This window comes from Salminus brasiliensis, chromosome 21 (genome assembly GCF_030463535.1).
Source record: "Salminus brasiliensis chromosome 21, fSalBra1.hap2, whole genome shotgun sequence".
In the NCBI taxonomy this organism is placed as follows: Eukaryota; Metazoa; Chordata; class Actinopteri; order Characiformes; family Bryconidae; genus Salminus; species Salminus brasiliensis.
In genome coordinates this window covers 6,945,767-6,966,603 of record NC_132898.1, presented here as the reverse complement: position 1 = coordinate 6,966,603, position 20,837 = coordinate 6,945,767, and the positions used below count along the sequence as shown (strand labels likewise).

At 43.1% G+C, this 20,837-nt stretch overlaps 1 protein-coding gene across 1 annotated transcript; it reads left to right on the top strand.

The window, feature by feature from the left end:
* Window positions 1-1,563: 1,563 nt before the first annotated feature.
* Window positions 1,564-20,785, top strand: per3 (period circadian clock 3). Its single transcript, XM_072666559.1, has 23 exons — window positions 1,564-1,795; window positions 6,749-7,320; window positions 7,909-7,989; window positions 8,140-8,297; window positions 9,416-9,534; window positions 9,691-9,892; window positions 10,198-10,249; window positions 10,495-10,637; window positions 10,869-10,947; window positions 11,067-11,173; window positions 11,446-11,602; window positions 12,930-13,038; window positions 13,428-13,556; window positions 13,924-14,032; window positions 14,142-14,277; window positions 14,609-14,742; window positions 14,833-14,916; window positions 15,102-15,362; window positions 15,877-16,571; window positions 16,719-16,911; window positions 17,079-17,259; window positions 17,740-17,890; window positions 18,424-20,785. Exons 2-23 carry the CDS (start codon window positions 6,932-6,934, stop codon window positions 18,556-18,558), a joined length of 3,804 nt encoding a protein of 1,267 aa, XP_072522660.1. The 5' UTR covers window positions 1,564-1,795; window positions 6,749-6,931; the 3' UTR covers window positions 18,559-20,785.
* The last annotated feature ends 52 nt before the right edge of the window (window positions 20,786-20,837 follow it).

Genomic DNA, 20,837 nt, shown 5'->3' with positions numbered 1-20,837 from the left:
CAAAACATAATAAACAAGTGTCGGAACCATGCAGGGGAGATGAAACCCCATTTGGTGTTTTGACTAGTTGGTCCACGGACGCATCTAGGTTTGAAGTCTGGTGATGGCAGAGGCCACTGCACACACCCTTACAAACCGGGGTTCTTAATGTTTCTATAGTAAAGGTTCGTTCTGCACAGTCATATCAGAATATGATCACCTACATAATAGTAGGAATAACCACCCCTACCCGGATGATGGTAGCGAGATGTCGGCTGTATATAAGGTGATGGAAGGTGTTCGTTAAAGAGGTTAACTGCTCCACAGCGGGGAATCGATTTGCTCTGTACCTCCAACGGATACCCCTCTGGCATCAGTGGCCCGTGGGGCAGCACTGTTACATCGTTGGGAGGCACTTGATGTGCGACAAGTCCATTCTCGGTACACCTTCGAGAACATCAACGTTAGTGGTCTTCCTGGACTGTTGACACAAGGCAGGATGGGTCCATGCTATTGCTGACCAGGGCTGCGTGTCTTTGCAGAAATCCAGCTTCATCAGACCAGGCCACGTTTCTCCTGTCTTCAACTGTCCAGTTGTGGGGAGCCTGTGCTAAGAGCCACTGCAGCCTCAGCGTTTTGTTCTTGGCTGACAGAAGTGGAACCCAACATGATCTGCCTCAAGGTTGGACGTGGTGTTCATTCTGAGATGCTTTTCTGCGCTACACAACTGTACAGAGTTGTTATCTGAGCTACTGTAGCCTGTCAGTCGGCTCTAACCAGTCTAGTCATTCTCTGTTGACCAGTCTGCAGAACCGCCGCTCACTATATCACACTATTCTGACTAAACTCTAGAGACTGTTGTGCTGAAAATCATCAGATCTGCTGATCTGATGATTTTCAGCACAACAGTACTTCAATCAGCCTGTCTGGCTTTACCAATAATGCAGCAATCAAAATAACTGAGATCACCCCCCCTCCCCTCCCCTCCCCTCCCCTCTGATGGTTGATGGGAACATTACCTGAAGCTGCAGGTTTAAGATCTGCATGGGTTTTATGCATTGCTGCTGCCACAGGATTGGCTGATTAGATAATTGATCATTTCATGAATGGCAGGTGTACAGGTGTATTAGGTGTTCCTAATAAATTGCTCGGTAATTATATAACAACATACAGAATTATTATCTAAAAATATTATCTAACAATATACAGAAAAGCAGACTGTAAACACGGCGGTTTCCGAAATTCTGTCACCCCTTGATCTACTTTTTATTGCCTCTCTCGGTGTATGACGTCACCGCCCTCTGGTTGGGGCTTCACAGCCTCCAAACACGGGACCAATAGGAGCCGCAGCTCGTGCAGCCAATCCGGCGCGAGTTTCCGCGTCCGTCGCAACGCGCTATGTTTTTCCTGCGTTGTGTAACATGGACATACACGTGAGGCTGCGAGCGCCCACTTGTCCTCGCCCCGCCCACGACCACGCCCCAGCCATCTCATCGCATCCATTCAGAGCTGCGCTGGGCGGGCGCGTTCGGCCAATGGGCGTGTGAGGGGCGTGGTTTTTGTCACGTTGCAAGAATGCGTCAGAGCGCTCGGTGAGAGCGGCGCGTCGGGTCTCTAACGGAATTGGAACGAGCGACTAAAAATTGAACGTAAACAGCGAACGCGACTAACTTTGGCGACTAACGGTCACTCGGAGTTTGCGGATTAACGGTCGCTGCGCTGAACTGCGGCGCTGCACTTTTCTCCACAGGGGTCTGAACACGACAAAACAGCGCTTAAACGCGAGCGGGGGAGTCCAGCGCGAACAGTTCTCCAGGTAAAGCTTAGCTACTATCGGTGTGAAGTTAGCTAGCTAGCTAATTCTGCGACTTCTGCAACGACAGGTCGTGTAGAATTATCGCTCTATTCGCTGTTGGAAACTCCGCCAGCTAGCTGGAGTAGCACCTCACGTTAGCTAGCTAGCTAACTAGCTAGCTAATTCTAAGGAGATGCGCGCGTGTATGGCCTGGCACTGCTAAGCTAGGCTAACGTAAGCCTCTCAACACGCTAGCTAGCTAGCTGCTATCTATCTAGCTAGCTGAGTCCCCGTTTTACAGCTTAGCTTAGCTTCCAAAATGTCTAAGCCTGCCTTAATGGAAAGAACATTTCTGTGAGAAATGGTTGTTTTCTGGAACTGACCTGTGGAAGTTGCTATAGCTAGCTAGCTGGTGCTTTACGTGGAGTGAGTGATGTCTGGCCAACCTGCTGCATCTAAAACAGGTTTGCGCTGTTGCTGGATGTTGACTTTAGACAGCACTAGGTCCAACTAGCTAACTAACTACCTAAACATGTAGATAAAAGAAGCTCCTTCTTATTGTAGCTATTGAGCTAATAAACACCGGGGCTGATGCTTTCTTTATGAGGCAGTCGGGTTTTGTCGTAGCTGTTGTCTTCAGCTCCCTACTCTGGTGGACTAGGTCAGCGTTTTTCTCCAGCTCCAGTTCTGGGGGTCGTTCTGCAAAGCATAGATTGATTGAACTTAAACCCCAACCCCAAGCCCATCTGGTTAGAAAAAGAGCTAGCTAGCCAGTCCTATTGGACAGTCTTCGCTTCTGGATTAATGTCGCCTGATAAACCGTAGAAAGAGCCTGAAATGAATTCAGATGCTCTATTTTGTCCTGTTTACTTGGCTAGCTGTTCACTTTAAAGGAGAGATGGTAGCTATCTAGATATATAGGGCAGTGCTAGCACTATCCTGCAACAATTCCTTTCATTGTATGGTAAGCATATGATATTTGAGTTGTTTAACACGACCTCCTGATTACAAAGGAAGCCCTTGTAGTTTTAGAGTTGGGCTCTTTGACTGTCATGAGGGAGACATTTGGGGCAGAAAGCCAGAATCACCAGTCCACACTGGAGGGAGTTATGCAATTAAGCCCTTATAAAAAGTCTATAGGCCATTCTTACAAACTTCTATTACCAGAGAATAGCCCCACCAGTTTCCACAGAAGTCCCTGTAGTTGCTGACTAATATGCCTCAGTGTGTAATAAGTCTTGGGGTTAAAACTATAGAGGAGTATTATATTATTTGCCCTACTGTTGATTCTAATGCCCTGGTAGCAGACTGGACCCATAGCTCTTGTACTAATGGGTTAGCATGGTCAGAAGATTTATTTACTGTAAACAGCTTATGTGTATATATATATAAAAAAAAGCATGCTTTAAAGCTTTAAAGCATGCTGAAGAATTGCCGTGTTAGTAGAGTGTGTGATCCTGTCCGAAGGCTCTCAATGCAGTTCAATGCAGAAGTGCAGTTCTCTCAATAAGAGTGAATACCTGTAATGCAGTTCTGTGTCAGGCTATTATAAGAAGTGTACTTTGTTTGTCATGATATCATTATACTAGTATTAGAGTAATCTGTGGATTATTCGATAACTAATCAAGTAATCAGAGTTTAGGTTAAATCGTAAAAACTATACCAGATCATGCTCAGACTGACACAGATTGCCAAATGTTTTATTGGAAAAAGATAAACAGGCCTTTAAAGCTGGAGGTGTCTGTCAGGGTTTATTACTGTGAAAGACAACTGGAGAATTTAAAATTATATAATCATCAGGACTTTTTCAACTACTTACCGCCTTTAGAAAAACATGCTTGAGAGTGCATTATTGGTGTATTATTAGTTTTAGTTTTTAGTCAAACAGCCCTTTCTGTCTAGCAACTAACAATTCTCAAAAGAGTTACATCATACACGAAGACATGCATAATTACCTGGGGTTTTCTTCGTTCCCAACCATCAGTGAATAATTGCTGTTTTGCATTCCTGTTTGCAACCCTCCCTTGTACTCTGGTACATTTCCTTATATGATATATGATATATGCAGATGACCTCTGCTCTGATTGGCTGCCTCATTCATTCAAAAGGCAGTCCAAGCCAAAACACTCTCACACTCTTTACTTTAGTGTGAACTTCAGCGTGAATTGGTGGTGCCAATGCTGCCGTAGGTTTATAAGACATCACAAAAACAGTCAATTCTCAAAAAACTGCAGCTAAGGTTCCATACATGCTATTTTGCTATTTTCCTGTTAGTTTAAACTCTTGTGTTTCAACAAGGACGGAAAAATGATCATTTCCATCCCTAAAGCTGTGTTTCCAAGCCTGTGCCTGTTTGTACATTGCTTAGCAACTGCAGTAAGAACCATGTGGCCTTTCATTCCCAATTGGAGACAGTGGCCATGCACAGCACATGGCTCAGCTAGCATTCAAATGTGAATTGCAGTGGCAGTGATCTTCTCTATACTGCAATAGATGAGCCACTCGGGTTGTTTTTCTCACTTCTTCCTGATTCTCTTCCTGAGAGTGACATACAGCTTTTTTAATGATGAGCAAAAGAGCAAACCCAGTGTTATCTGAAAACTTCCCCTGCTGATCCAATATTGATAGTAACAGATTGATAGTAAACTGATAGCAGTCCATAAAATGTGCATAATTTGAACAGAGTTTATTGTTGATTACCTTAGCACAGATTTAGTTTTGAAATAAAGCATGGTCAGAGGATTTCCAATATCTAATGGAGTGGTTTTGGAGGTTTGCACATTTAAAAACTGGAAGGTAATTCTACTGTCTAACTCATGCCAATGCCACACCATGCCTGCATTAGAATTGAAAAACTGGCTGCTGTTGATTGATTGAGAGCAGTAGTGTGAGCAGTAGGCACTATCACCATATATTGTGCTTGGGTAAAAGAAAAAATAAAAGGATAATAATCAGAGATGCCAAACCAGTGTGGGATGTGCATCTGGCAGCCTGATGCATTGCTCTAAATGAGTTGTTTTGATTGTGGCACTGTGGTTGGCGCAAGTCAGACTGGAGCTTATCGTTGAGCTGCGTCTCAGTTAGTTATAGCAGAGATGCTTATGAGCGGTGAAAAATGACCACTGGTTGTGAGGACAGTGTGTGTTGTTAACAGCCAAATCCATCACTTTGGTTGCCCTTCACCTGTCTTTGTTTTCAGATGTTTCAGAATGTAGGTCTGAAATAACCAGAAAAGGACATTTCCTGAACAAAACGAAGAATGACCACAGAGGTTAAGCAATTTTCTGGTGTTGCTTGCTATGTGGTTGCTGTGGTACCTCTTGTGGTTGCTAGGATGTTTATGAAAGTTTACTGTGATGTTCCAGGTGGTTTCTTAGATGTTAATATGTCTGTGCATGTCCCCTGCCTATAATAAGGTTAGTGCAGGGTTTTGTTCAGGCTAAATTGTACTTTCTATAAATACTTTATTCCTAGAGCTGATTTGGGTTCCATTCTGAAGCAGACTATTTCAGGGCTTGTTCAAGTCCATCATTGTTATAGTACGAGGTTTCACATGATTCAGCATTAAACATACCCTTGGGTTAAAACACACAGCAGAGGGAGTTGTGTGGGATGTTGGTCAACCATTGTCTCTGTCAGCACTGGTGGTTAAGGAAAGTATAAGATGTATATATCCAGAATATATTATTTGTTCAATTATTTTTGTAGTGCTGGTATTGCAGAACACCAGTTGTTATGCTTTTTAAATGTTTGTATAATTCAACAAAAAAAGGATATGATTGCAAGATCTAACATGGGTCAGATAATGACCTTTAACCATGTTACATTACAAAAAATATTGCATTTTTGCATTATTACAGTAAATGGCGAAATAATTGCAATACTAGTACACTTTATAGACAAAAGTATTGGGACACCTGCTCATTCATTGTTTCTTCCGAAATCAAGGTTATAAAAAAAGTCTATCCTGCTTTTGTTGGAGTAACTGTCTCTACTGTCCAGGGAAGAAGGCTTTCTACTACACTTTGGAGAATTGCTGTGAGGGTTTTGTTGCATTCAGCAACCACAATGTGAGTGAGGTCAGGATGTTGATTGATCACCACCCAACCTCATCCCCAACTGCCCAGCTCATCCCAGAAGTACTAGACAGAGCACTGCTATTCCAGACAGCACAGTTCCACTGCTCCACAGCTTAGTGCTGGGGGCTTTTCTACCATTTTAGCCCACACCTGGAATCATCAGGCATGGTGCCAGTAGGTCTATCTTTATCTGCTCCGGAGATTCCTATTCTATTGGCAGTACTTTTCGACAGGGACTAGACTAGACAAGCTGTGTGTATGTGTAGATTTGCTTGTCTATGCAGAGGACAGCAAAGATTGCAACTTTAAGTAGCTGAATGCATTTATTACAAGGGGTGTCCACAAACATTTGGACATGCAGTGTGTTTTGTCCTTGTCGTGCAGCATTAATAGAAGTTGAGTGGGTAAGAGCCTTGCTTCTTCTGAGTCTCTTGCACCTCCCTGAATAGTGAAAGCCTGTTATGTAACAAGACTGTGATGACTGTGACTGTTTCCCAGCTTGTGGATGACCCTGCCAGACTGTGAAAATGATATAGCTACGTCTACTGTCAGTGTTGTGCTGCTATTCTCAATCATAATATAAGCTGTTTTTGTTTTAAGTAAAAGCTGAGCAGGCTGTAGGTGTAGTGTTCATGGACAAAATGGGCTTGTTTTCATACTAGTTGGACTTTGCTTTTGATAAAAGCCATATTTCATCATATATTTCATTAAGTGGACTAAAACAGTTCTTAGATGTGTAGTGTGGGTTAATTTGATTTGTCAGCTTTGAAGAACTAGTAAACCCATCATCCATCACCTCATATGCACTGAAGTAAACACAGCATTTTGTTAAAGCTCTCTGCAGTATCAAAGGATCCACTGCAGGATTTCTAAAATCGCTTTCTCCTTCTCACAGGCTGCTCAGAACCTGGGCTTCAATGCCTTCAGTTATCCACAGATTGTAAGGAGCGTCCTAACATCAGGAGCTACTGATGGATTTCTTCATAGAGGAACACTGGTTTCTGCTGTAGCAACAAAAGCACATCCAAACAGTGACTCAGTGACCATTCGGGGTGTTACAGGAGGCTTAGAGAGGGGCATGCCGAGTGGTGACGGCTGTCAGGATGGAGAAGAGAACGTCTCTCCTTCTCCAAGGAGAGGAGTTCAGGTGGACCAAGCCAGCAGCGAACCACAGCCGGAAGCCAGCGGGAGTGGATCTAGCTCTTCGGAACTCCCTTCAGCATCTGGTTCAGGGGAGGATGAGGAGGCAGAGGAACAGCCAGGACAGACGGGGACGGTGGAGAGCTCAGCGGCATGTGAGGAAAGCAGTGGAGAACCCTCTGGAGGAGAGCAAGGGCAGGAGGATGTGGAGATGAACAGTGGTCATGACTCCAGCAGTGGAAATGACAGCATAGGAAGATCACGCCGCCATTCATCATCAGCCAAACGAAGCCCTGGGAGCACCACAGGCTCGGGCAGCACCAAGAGGTAAACGTAACAGTAAATATCTACCTTAGTAACCATAGCATGGATCAGTCTTTAGTGTTGTACATCCTAATTTTAATATAAGTACAGCCGTATATTTAATTATTTGGTTAACCAACGGCAAAGACAACGAAGAAGAGTTAACTGAAAGAGTTTGTTGGAGCGTCTCTCTCCATTGTCCAGGGAAAGCTTTCTACTACATTTTGAAGCATTTCTGTGAGGATTTGATTGCATTCAGCAACAAGAGTGATAGTGAGCTCAGGATATTGGGTGATCACCACCCTACCCCATCCCCAACTCCCTAACTCATAACTCAGAGCTGGAGGGCTTTATACCTCTTATGCCTAGCTCACACCTCAGTCCTATTCTATTGGCAGTACTGCCAATAGCTGTGTCAGCAATGGTTGCAACATAGAATAGCTAAATACATTCATTAACAGGGGTGTCCACAAACATTTGGACATTTAGCGCATGTTGTGATTCAATTCAGTACAATACAATTTATTTAAGTGTTCTGTCCCCAATTCAGAGTCAGTGTGTATGTTCAGCATCACATAGTTGTGTTTACGCTTTCTTTCTGTCTCCGCTAAGCATGAAGTCTGTGACCGGCTCATCGTCCAGCAGCCTCCACAGTGCAGGCTCTGGTCAGAGCAGACCCCACACAGGCTGCAGGTAAGCTCAGCTAAACACATATAGGATAATATGGCTGTGGTATTTGGATGCCTATTGGGACTTGTCTCGGATATGGTTTCCAGTTGTGCAGCAGTACAGCAGTTGTCAGTAATCGGGTTTGATAACCAACATAATGTGCGTGTGGTGCAGTGAGCAGACTGATCAAGAAAGAGAGCATGCCCACCGGGAGATGATGCAGACAGTGCAGGAGATGAAGAAGAGGCTGCCATCTGAAAAGAGGAGCCGCAGCAAGGCCAGCACCGTGGAGGCCCTCAACTACGCTCTGAACTGCGTGAAACAAGTACAAGGTACACATACTTGCTTGACTGAAGAAGGAGGGAAGTTCAAAGAGGGTTCAGAGTGTAACTGTGGTCCTGTTTAAATTGTGAAAGTGGCCAGGGTTTACAGGGTTGTCAAAACCAGCTGTCAAAATGGGTTGCATGTAACATTTGTATGTACAATTCTGAATAAAAAATGCAGAGACAAACAAATAGCCATAAACATATGCCTAACAATGTTCAACGATATTAGGTCCCTTTTCTGGGCGTGTGAGTGAGAAAACTTGTGTATTCATGGTTTATTGTCTCTCAAGTCGATAAAACAACATCTGGAGTGTGATTAATGTCCACTTATGACCAAGAAAGTTAACAAAATCGAGCCATGCAAACAGCCCTAAATAAATAATGCTGTGAAACTGCAAAAATGAAAAAAAGCAGCGTCCTTGCCAGCGTGTCTGTGCACATTAGGATGACGTCAGCGATTGGCTTGTAACTCTCTTTTGGAGCGGAGACGTTGATTATGTAACAGTCTGAGTGCTAGGGTTGCAGAAGGGGAGGGTGTAGACTCTCACAAATGGAAACTGCTCTCTAAATGTCCACTCACAGAAGCCTACATGAATTAATGTTGCAGTTGTCCTTAATACACCATAGTATTACATTTATTTACTTTGCTTCCTTGATGAAAAACATGAATAACCGTTCGTAGAATGCTGTGGTTGTGTGTAGGTGAAGATGAAGGACTGGTTTAGCCAATAGCTTGCATCAGTGATTGCTTGTTTTGACTTGCTTTGGCTAGAAAAAAATGACCAGTTTTCATAAAGAAAGAAGGCTGAATTTAAAGTGGAGAGTCTGTGGTGGGAATTCAAGCCTGTTCTTAAGAGCTGTGAAGTAAAATGCAAATTGTGAAAACAGCTCAAGGATTTCTTAAATCAAGCCTGTAATAATTCTGTAATAATGTTGTAAGCTCTGAGCTGTTATGCAATATTGTTGCGTCTTATAATATCTGGCATTTGTCATTTAAGCCATCTGTTCTTGGTCATTTTAGCCAAGCAGCCATTCACTGTAATCTGATTCAGACTGAGACTATGCTGCTGTGTGGCTTCTGTCCCAAGCTTACACTTTTTCTATGTCTATGGTGCCACCTGTAGCTAACAGTGAGTACTACAAGTTGTTGATGTGCAATGGATTGGAGGAGAGGAAAGATGCCACAGTTTGCACTCTGGGTCAGTTGGAAAGCGCCACATCGGAGCATGCTCTCAAAAATACAGTAAGATATTTTTTTTATGCGATTGAACTCGTACAGTTGCATGAACTGAAGGTTTCTGAGCATTATGTAGCATCACAAACACAGTGGACCATTATTTGCTTTCTTTGTAAAGCCAAAAATTCTTTTTTTTTTTTTTTTTTTTTGTCCCTTTGTCAGGATACATTTGTCATTGTGTTCTCCCTGGGCACGGGACGGGTGGTCTACGCATCGGAGCAGGCCTCCAGTGTACTGAATTGCAAGCGCAAATTCCTGGACTCAGCTAAGTTTGTGGAGCTGCTGTTCCACCAGGATGTCAATGTGTTTTACTCTCACACAGCCCAGCCACACCTGCCTCCCTGGAATGTTGGCACGGACAGTGGTGAGTGCAAAAAAAGGAACCGCTTGGTTGTATAATTGTTTTACTTTTAAACCATTTTACTGTGTTTTTGTTTAATGTAGATTGAAGTGTTTGCCACCTACTGTTGGGTTGCTCAATTTTAGCAGCCCAGTAATTTGCACATTTATTGTCAGCTGTAACAAAGGTACTTCCTTTGTTACTTTGGATTTAGTAAAGTGTTTTCTCACAACTTCAGTTAGGAAACAGTTGTTAGGAAATAGCTGTTATGTTTCACCCTTCTAATAATGAATGACCGCCATAACTAATGTTACTCCCTCTCCCTGTAGCTGCAGTACTATTTGAATGTGCCCAAGTCAAGTCCTTCTTCTGTAGAATCAGGTCAGTGTCCAAATGAACATACTTGCCCTTGTCTTTCCAAATTACACCCTTAACAAACCATATGATTTTAAAATCATTGGAAACTGAAAAATCACTAAAACTCTTTGAGCTTTCAAAGTTGAATTTATTTCTGCTAATCTGTTTCTACTTCTGATGATTTATAATGTTATCTACCTTTTTAATGAGTTTAACCTTTTATTTGTCATAAGTATTTTGTGTGGATTTTGTGGTGTGTGTGTGCTCAGAGGGGGGAAGGATCGTGATGGGGAGATGCGCTATAACCCTTTCCGGATCACACCATATCTGCTGAAGGTGCAGGCGGTGGGTGGAGAGGAGGAACAGCCCTGTTGCTTGGCTTTGGTCGAACGCATCATCTCAGGATACGAGGGTGCGAACCCGCTATCTTTGAGCTCCTCCCACTACCGGTGGCTTAGATTGGTAGCTTAAGTTTAAATGACTGAATTATTGTTTAATCAGTAACTGCAAAGATTAGATAACTATTGTGAAACTAATATGCAGGTTATCTAGTTGTGATAGTGAGGAATTGAGAAGTGGGCCAACATGTGAATGATAATTTAAGAGATACAAATATCAGAGGTATGTTTTTATTTTTTTTTAGCCCCACGTATTCCTACGGATAAGCGCATCTTCACTACCACTCACTCACCAGGTTGTGTCTTCTTAGAAGTAGATGACCGGTGAGTACTTCCAATTGGATGCATTGTAGAATGACACAATAAATATTTCAACAAAATTACTGATTGATCAGAGAATTGTAATATGCTATAAATGTTTAGTGGTGTGTGTTTCTTTGCAGTGCTGTGCCTTTGCTTGGCTACCTCCCTCAGGACCTGATCGGCACATCGCTGCTGACCTGCATCCACCCTGAGGACCGGATGCTCTTGTTGGCCATGCATCGCAAAAGTATGCACTCTTTAGTCTTTTCTGTCTCCATTTCTACTGGCCTCAGGAGAATAGATGGCACATTTCATCTGCTAAAGCTTTTTGTCCCAGTTTCTAAAACCCAGACAAATCCTAGGCTTAAAACAATTGATCCTTGGCTACAGTCCACTCGGCAATTCAAACTCAATATGGCCTTTATCTTTCAATCTCACCAAAATATTTCATTCTCTTTTGTTTATTATACTCTTGTATTGTTATCTTTTATATAATGGAATGTTTTGTTTTCTGTGCAGTTCTGAAGTATGCAGGCCAGCCTCCCTTTGAGCACTCTCCTATCCGCTTCCGCTGTCAGAACGGAGACTTCATCACCTTGGACACCAGCTGGTCCAGCTTCGTTAACCCCTGGAGCCGCAAGGTGGCCTTCATCATCGGCAGACACAAAGTCCGCACGTAAGCAAGGAAACACATGCACATAACATACACAAACCTCAAAACACACACAAAAAATAATCTTGGGCTTGGGCTCCCAGTGTTGTATAGGAGTCAGGAGATGAGAGGCGAGTTCTTTTTTTTGTACCGATTGCAAGATGCCATCTCAGTCTCTGTATGCTTGAGGTGTGTGCTTGGATGCTGAATAGATTCTGAAACCATTCTCACAAGTCTGAATGACTTCATCTTGGCAGTGGCCACATGATTTTGGAGTATTTGTTTCTTTTTAAACAAGTTTAGTTTGGACCAAATTAGCAACACACTGCTACAGCATATGAATAATAAAAAAAAATCAACCACTACGTTCAAAACATTTATGGTCAAGGGCATTCTGCTCGAATACCATAGTGTATCCACTAAATAGCCTAGAAACGCTCTATCCATAAAACATTGTGCCACTAATATAGTTAATGAACAGTTACGTTGTGCCTGATTTAAGGAGCTCTAGAATCTGAAAAACTTCTATGGCTCAGTTTCAGATCATTCATGGTACACTAAGCTCCACTAATAACAACCAGCCTGTCACTCCCAACTCATTAAGCCTCACAACTGCTTTTAAAGGCACTCAAGCATCGCTTCTATTTTTGTGGACACTTTGAACCCTTGAAGCAACATTAGGGGATCATTAGGAGAAGCATATGGCCAATCAGTTGCTTAGTCTTAAGGAACTGGGGTTGCTTTCATATTCTGTTAAGATTGGTCTTGTGGGCATTTGGTGGCCCTATAATAATAATAATTAGTGACTTTCTGATCTATACATTAATTATTTGTGCTTTACAATGTTAATTGATACAGGAACAGGGATAATGTCACACATACTTCTCATACTATTCATTTGAACGTTTGTAGACAGCTACTCATACAGCATTTATTAGTTATTAAAAGGTTAATTCTGCAGTAGCAACTTATACCGTTCTAGAAAAGCTATAGATATTTAAATAATTATATGAGGATTTGATTGCATTATCCAAAATAATATTAGATGACATCATGTTTGCTTCTCAGAAAGTTCTGGACAAGGGGGTACTTAGACCTGCAAATTTGGTCACTGAATTATCTGAATGAACTGTAAATACTTTTTGTTGGGGACCAAATGTCTCCACAATGGCAGGAAACACAGAGATTGTTATTTGACCTCATCTGGTCTCTATAAAGATAAAAACTTTTGTACACACTATGCCGCTTTCATTCAAAACCATAAACCTATCTATAGCCAGTAATGCACAGTGTTTTGGGGAAATCCTCATAATGGTAGTAAATGTGTGTCTGTCCATGTGTAAATTTGCAGGGGGCCGCTAAATGAAGATGTTTTTGCTGCACGGAGCAAAGAAGAGCTTCCAGTCATGCATGATGATGTGAAGGAACTACAGGCCATGATCTACAAGCTCTTCCTGCAGGTGAGACTGTAGAAATGAACTCAATTTAAAACAGTGCTTTTCAGGTTTATTCAAATATCTGCCACCAACAAACCAGATCACCAGATTTTAACACTTACAAACAACCTAAGCACCACAACAGATCTTGAAAACTTCTTAAATAACCAATCACAGTAAAATACCACCTTATGCTGAAATACCACATACAGCTAATTAAAATTATTACATTAAAATAATACTAATAATAATAATAATAACAAGAAGAAAAGTAAATAGTAAATACAATAACTACTATTTCAAAAACAGTCAACAGTTGTAACCTTTACTACATCAAGCCTTTATCTTGTTCGAGGCAAGTAGACAAGATCCTGTGCATTCTTCTGACTACTCTTTTGCCCCTCTTCCCTTAGCCTGTTCACAACAATGGCTCGAGTGGTTATGGCAGCCTGGGCAGTAATGGCTCTCATGAGCACTACATCAGCGTAGCATCCTCCAGCGATAGCAACGGAAATTTGTGGGAGGACTCGCACAGAGAACCGGTGAGCCTGGTGCTTTGTCGCAAATTAAAGGTTTTTGATGCTGTTTCTGTAAATGGCTGAATACACAGTAGTGTGCAAAAATGTGGTCAATATGTTTTTGTTGCTTTTAAAATAACCACATGATATTGGAATAAATATAGTAAAAAACAAATTTATTCATATCTGATTAGACTTTCCTTCTCTTTTCACAGACACATTGCATTAGTTATGTGTTATTTATATGATTTCTAATAAAGCTAATAAAGGTGAACTGACTAGATAAATACCAGTTTCTCAAGCTGCATTCATTTCTGCAAAGCACTGAATAATACTGCTATAAAGTTCTGCGCGCGTGTGTGTGTGTGTGTGTGTGTGTGGTATATTTTAGGTGACCCTCCAACAGATATGTGCTAATGTAAATAAGGTGAAGAGTGGAGGCCAACAGGCTTACCTGGACTCTCAGAGAAAGCTCATACCTGTTGGGAAAGTGGCTACAGGTAGAACACAATTACACATCAAAATAAATGCAGTTATAATAAAATTGAGAACATGAAAGCTAAAACTGTGTTTGGATTTGTACTTTAATTCTATTTCTGTGTGCCACAGAAACACGAGCTCCTTTTCCTCATGGTGGCCATCGTGTGGAGGCGCAGGGTTTCCAGAGGGCTCTGGAGGAGTCGCATAGGAAGCAGCCACACATTCCGTCTTACCAGCAGATCAACTGTGTGGACAGCATTATCAGGTAAACCAAAAACCATTAAACTAACATTAAACTTAACTAACATTAAACTTAACTTTGAGGAAATATACATGGCCTTATTCAGCATGTTGTTATAGGCAGAATAACCGTGAGATGCAGACGTTCAGGACGGCTCCGCATCCATCACACTTGGTTTAAAGCAAATATACATTGGGTTATGCCTTGCTCATTGTTTACACAAAGTCACATGTTACTAATACATCTCTTCAGCAGTTAATGGATTTGTCTAGCATGTGCATTTGGAGTCTTCGTTGTAGCCTGATATATAAGCATGCAACAATAGTTTGAGGCAATATAACTCTCTTTTTTACAGGTACTTGGAGAGCTGTAGCGGCCCTGCCTTGAAACGGAAGAGTGAAACTCTATCCATTGCTACCTCCTCTTCTTCCTCCACATCAGAGGAGGACAAGACCCCTGCGACCCCACTTGATGTAGCCAACCGTGATGGTGAGCAGTTTTTTCTTGCACCAGCATGTATTTGTCATCTTTCCCAAATATTACAAAGTGAGCTCATCCTCAGTTAAATCCCCCATCCAGGCCCCACCCTGGAGGCCATGAGTGTTGTGTCCAGCCAGTGCAGCTACAGCAGTACCATTGTACATGTTCCCCAGCCCGAGTCTGGTAAGTGGTCAGGTTAAGGGGTAATATATTAATGTACAAATCGCAGTACTCCAGTAATCACCTCTCATAACTTACAGCATTAGATAATATTGGTCATTGGTTGAGGCTACGAAGATTCAGGCAAGAGTTTAGCTTGTGGTTCAGCTGTTTTTAGTGGCACTACATTTTCTGTCCGTGTCTTATAGAAGTGACTGCTTTAGAGGATGCACCAATGGGCAGTGAGCCAGCTGACCCAGCCCCAGCTCCAATCCGGCCGACTCTTGGCTCCTCTGCTACAACCCAGGAAGAGTTCCATATGGTGGGGCTCACCAAGGAGGTGCTGTCAGCGCATACCCAGAAAGAAGAGCAGGAGTATGTAGATCGCTTCAGACACCGCATCCTGGAGAGCCCCTATAGCTCATACCTCCAACAGGACAATGACAGCATGGCCCACTCCAACCACAGAGGTTTGTGTGTGTGTGTGTGCGCACGCATATGTGCTTTAGTGTCCACAATTTTTCACATTGACGGGCACTTTTCTCAGCACTGTTTAAACTTGAGTGTGTGGTATTTTGAACAGGACTAGCACTAGGTTCATCCAGTTACTAAGGGCTATTGACTCAGCAGTAATTGCTGTCATACTGTATTTAGAAAAAAAGTCAAATTGTAGGACCTCATCAGGAACCAAATGAATCCTGTTTAAATAGGGTTTTAGGCTCATTAGATTAATTGGAAATAATGGTTCTCAGTTTTTATAGAACACATTCATGTCATGGATAATTACTGGTCTTTGACTTTTATAAAGTTTTATCATTGTAGTGTTTATCTTTTCGTACTCATGGATGAGTCAAAAAGCAAATAAGCTTAGAAAGAAGCACAAACTTTTCTCTTTGCATCTTTGCATACTGAGTGGTTGAAGGATACTCATTAGTTTGAAGACTAACTCCACACTGCCCTGTCTGCCTTTCTTTGTGAGTGCAGGTGGCTGGAACACATCCCACTCAGGCAAGCCCGACCACAAGCGGCCGAAGCCACAGCCCTCATCTGACAGCGAAGGCTCACGTCCGGTCATGAACCCACCACTTTGCTCACCTGCTGCCAACAACTCCTCTTCCGAATCGTCCAAGCCCAATTTCATCTCACCCATGCTGATGCCCATGCAGATGCCCATGCAGCCCCCATACTACCCCATGACAGCTCCACCAGGTGTAGAGCAGCCACCAGGTGCTGTGCCGATGGTGTTGCAACCTGAGCAGATGCAGGCCATGCAGCCACTTGTCCAAGTCATGAACCCCTTCATGAGTCCTGTTATGGCGGTCATCCTCCCCTACCCTTCCAACTATGCGGTGTACCCTCAGGGTGTACCAGGTATACAGGGCGTAGGGCCTTTTCATCCTCCATTCCCTCAGCCAACATACATGTCCATGGTCAACACTCCTCCTCAGGCAGGACCAAGTGGAATGCCCCCAGCCCCTAACACCTTGCCAGGTTCCCCAGTCTTGTCCCCCTGGCAAGTGGATGACCTGGATGCTGCGCAGCCCACCGCGCTTTTCTCCAGCTCCAGATCCAGCAGTCCACTTCAGCTCAACCTGCTGCAGGAGGAGCTGCCCAAACCAACTGACCCACAAAGCAGCACTGGCCGCCCTGAGAGCCTGCACGAGCAGATTGTTAAAGGGGTAAGCCCCTCACCTTCACTCCATGGTTAAAAACTGATGTGTGTTTGATGTGTATGATGTACTATATAGGTTTCTAAACCAAATATAATGTGTTTAAAAAACTGCTGGAGGGTAAGAGCTGTTTTGTCCTCATTTGATTTTTTGAAGGAGGACGCTCCCAGGAAATCTGGTAACCAGGATGCTCAGTCCACCTCCAGTGTGATGCTGGACCTTCTGCTACATGAGGACGCACAATCAGGCACAGGTTCTAATGCCTCAGGAAGTGGATCTGGAGAATCTGGAGGGTCTTTGGGTTCTGGCTCGGGCCTGGGTTCGAATGGCACCACCACCAGCCACACCGGTACACGTCAGCACACAAATAGCATTTAGCACTGTGCCAAGTAGCAAACCCATGGTTTTTGGGCAGAGTAGAAGGGGGAGAATTATCACACAATAATTATCAGCTCTAATTCAGTAAACAGCTCCTACAGAAAATCTCTATTTGAGCCAAACCTGTTCCTCATACAGGCAGCAGCAACAGCAGCAAGTACTTTGCCAGTAATGACTCGTCCGACACGTCACGGAAGGTCAGAAAAAGCCAGGAGGCGCAGGAGCGTGCCAGCTTCGACAAGTGTGTGGAGAACTCCCTGTGGACCATGATCCAACATACACCAGAACCAGTCATGATGACCTATCAGATCCATCCCAGGTACCAAACCCCAGGCGGGCCCTGAAGGGCCTCTCTCCTCACCTGGGTTCCCCTCTAAAAACATAAGAGATTACTGTCTGGGCCATCTCTGTCCACAGGAGAAAGAGTTAGCGCTGCCAGTCACACTCGCTGAGGTAGTTCTCTCCAAGCTAATTGTCTCATTGCACTGTCCACCCTGTTCCCCTGAGGTAGGTGATTTAAGGTGATGGCTTACAATGAGACCACCATTATTCAACCGGCTGAGGTGACTTGATGTTTTACAAGCAGAGTTTGTGGATAGAGAAGTACTCACAAAGCCCATTGAGCTCTGTTCTATTCTGACTATTTTAACTTCAAAGTAGAGCACCACAAGTTGGCATGTTTGTGGTTTGTTGTTCAGAGAGATGCACAGTGCATGTGTGAGTGAGTGCATAAATGTGTGGGTTTGTGCACTTGTGTGTGACCATGGGTTTTATTTTGTATATGTGTGTTGCTGTGCAGGGACCAGGCACAAGTCCTGAAGGAGGACCGGGAAAAGCTGATGCTGTTGCAGCCCATGCAGCCTTGGTTTACTCAAGAGCAGAAGGCGGAGCTAGCGGAGGTGCATTCCTGGATCCATCGCCGCACTGTCCCAGAGGAGATAAACACACAGGTTAGAAGCTCCTTAGACCTGAGCAATTATCTGAATTATGCTTACAAATATTGCAGTGAGATCAACAGTCAGTGGAAACTAAGCACTAGTTTATATAATTTGCCATGCATGATGGTAGCCGCCTTCTAACTTTAATTTGTAGAAAAGGTACAGTTCAGTGGAAAATCACATTTACTCAATTACCCCCAATGTCAACAATCTGTGGAATGTGACAGAAAACAGTATGTTTTACCCTAATATAATCATTTATATTTAGTGCAATGACATTGTTTAAACATCAGTCATCAACCCACTGTAACATAGTCATGTCATACACATCTCCTCACACCTCCCAGCTCTAGCCTCATCCAACAACTTATTAATTCAGATTTCTGTCAGCTAAGGAACGGAATGTGAATTTGGCTATTTGCCAAGCTTTATCTTTAACATTTTGATTGGGGATTTGATCATCCATGGCAAAAGTAAACAGAGGGGTTTGTATTTATATGTATTACTTTCCACTGATCATACACTGATCTTTTTCTTTTCCTCAGGGTTGTGTAAACTGTAACACCGCTGGAATGGAGGGAGGTGATGTAGCAGCTCACTCTCTAAACTTGCCCACTCCAGATAGCTCATCCCCTCAGGACTGCTCCACAGAGGACATCAGCCCCACTTTTGACACATGACACCCCTCCCCCTTCCCTATCACTCCAGCACTCAGCCAACTAAGCCCTGTCCTCTCACTCAACTGGACCTTTATCTTCTTTCACATGGTTTGGAAGACTTTGAGGGGAAGCAGGGTTTGTGATCCTGTGCCACTAGAAACACTCAGTCTGTGCACAGATTAAACAAAAGGTGCACCCTCACTACTGGGACCTTCATAAAGCGGAGAACAGGGCCCATTCCAAATGTGCAACTACATGGTCGGTCTGAAGGCCAAAGCAGAGTGATGTTTTTGTTTCTTTGTTTGTTTTTCGTTTTTCTCCACTTTCTTTCCTCTCACCCAGAATGCTCCAAATGATGGACCCACACAACTGTGAAATTGTATTTATATCGGTATATTTGGACTTTTGGACTTTTTCTCTGATACTTATTTTTGTACTGCAATGGTTCTAGTTCTGGTTCCTCCATCTGTATTACATGGAGATTTGACCCTCTGAGGCTGGAGTGAACTTCAGAGTGAGGGTTAGAAATAGTGATGTTAGGATCTTGTTGTTGTGATCTTTTTTTCTTATTAGTGTGCCAGATCACGTGCTTAGACACGTGTGTGGAGGTACAAAGACTTGTTCTAATCTAGGTCCCACCATCCAATTTCGGTCTGCATACTGCCATATGTTTTGACAATACGCCTTGATGAGACCTATAAAGCTCCAACAGCAAGGAGTGTCTCATTTCCCACCACCTAAATCTTGCTTTTGCATTAACGAGTGTGATGGAAGTGGAGAGTGCACTGTGTATTGCTGCTTTAATCTGTGATTATTTGTGTAGTGTTCTGCCCTAAACCTTAAGGCTGGAAACCTCAGCATGGCAGAAAACGCTTATTGTGTCTGTTCATTTGTCCTGATCCCACTCAGCCCCTGATTCTGCGCACATATTGGCTTGTGAGTTTGTGTGTTTTCAGAGCAGATATTGTTAGTGGGGTCTTAAGTTGCTGCAGTGCACATGCTGGCTCGTTCCTCCCGTTCCATCTTGTTTTTGCCGGATCTGTGTCTCACTCCGGCCAGCCAGCGTGTTCAGTCTACAGAGGCTTAATGTTCCCTTAATGGTAACGAAACGCTGAGCAGAGAGCAGAGATAAAAAAAAATGTAACAATGACTGACGCTGTTACATTTGACACTGATGATAAGTCCTTTTGCACTATTTAACCATTGTCATGGACAATGGAGAGAGCCCATAAAACAGGGAGGTTTAGGTCACAGTGTGACTTAGCACTGTGTACTTTGTACTAGGAGGACTTCTTGTTTCTTTTTTGCATTTTTTTGATTTCCTGGGTTAGCACTAGCCACCTTGCGAAAGCCTTCCCATTCTCCCATCTCACAATCATCTCACAAATGTAGAGCATTCCTCTTTTAAGATCTGTTTATCCTCCCACCTCTTTTTGATTTTGGCAGTGTTGCCAAGCACTATATTTTAATAAGATGGTCAACAGGTAGATTTTCCCATTTTTAGTGCGGGTTTTTTTTCTGCATATTTCCTGGTTTAGTTGAAATTGCTTCTATATCTCCCTATCTCATAAGAGTCTCCCAAAGCTGAAAGGGTGAAGACCAAGAATTCTTCTATCAAATGATACAAAACCACCACTTTTTGTCAAGTACCTTACCAGACCGGAGGCATAGGTGAACCAGCATTAGAGCTCAACTCTGTACACCTTTCATTAATCTGCTTTTGCAGTCTTCATTCCTTAAAAGGCAGCGGGACGATGGTCCATCACAGAAATCCCCTAATACCTTTCAACACAGTCAAGATTTCCATTAACTTGTTCGAATATGATGCCAAAAAGGCGCATGTTTCTCTGTGGACATTTGTCGTCGTCTTTCTGTGAGTCTGTTCTCTGTGGATGTTCCTCTTCTTGTTCCAGGCTGGTGTTTAGTATTTTCGAGGTTTGTCGGTCACATTGAGGCATTCTAATTGGTTGGCCCTGAAATAGGTGTGAGAGGGGGGGCCAGCGTGTTAAAGAACGCACACTATTGGTGCCGACAAAGCACAAACTGCTGTTTTCTACAGTTTTGAGTTTTGTTGCCGGACATACAGGGGTTTTTGTACAGTTTTTAGTCCTAAGAAATGTATATAGTAGTGCTATGTATTTTACAAAAAATGGCCATAAAAAGGAAAAAAAAAATGTCTTAATTCAGGGAAGTATTTTGTGACACCTTGAAGAAATTCTAAATAAAAGATCACACTGACTTGAAACTCTCCCGGCTCATGCCTGCACTGTAAGCGAAGTTTGTTGCCCAGTGATAATCAG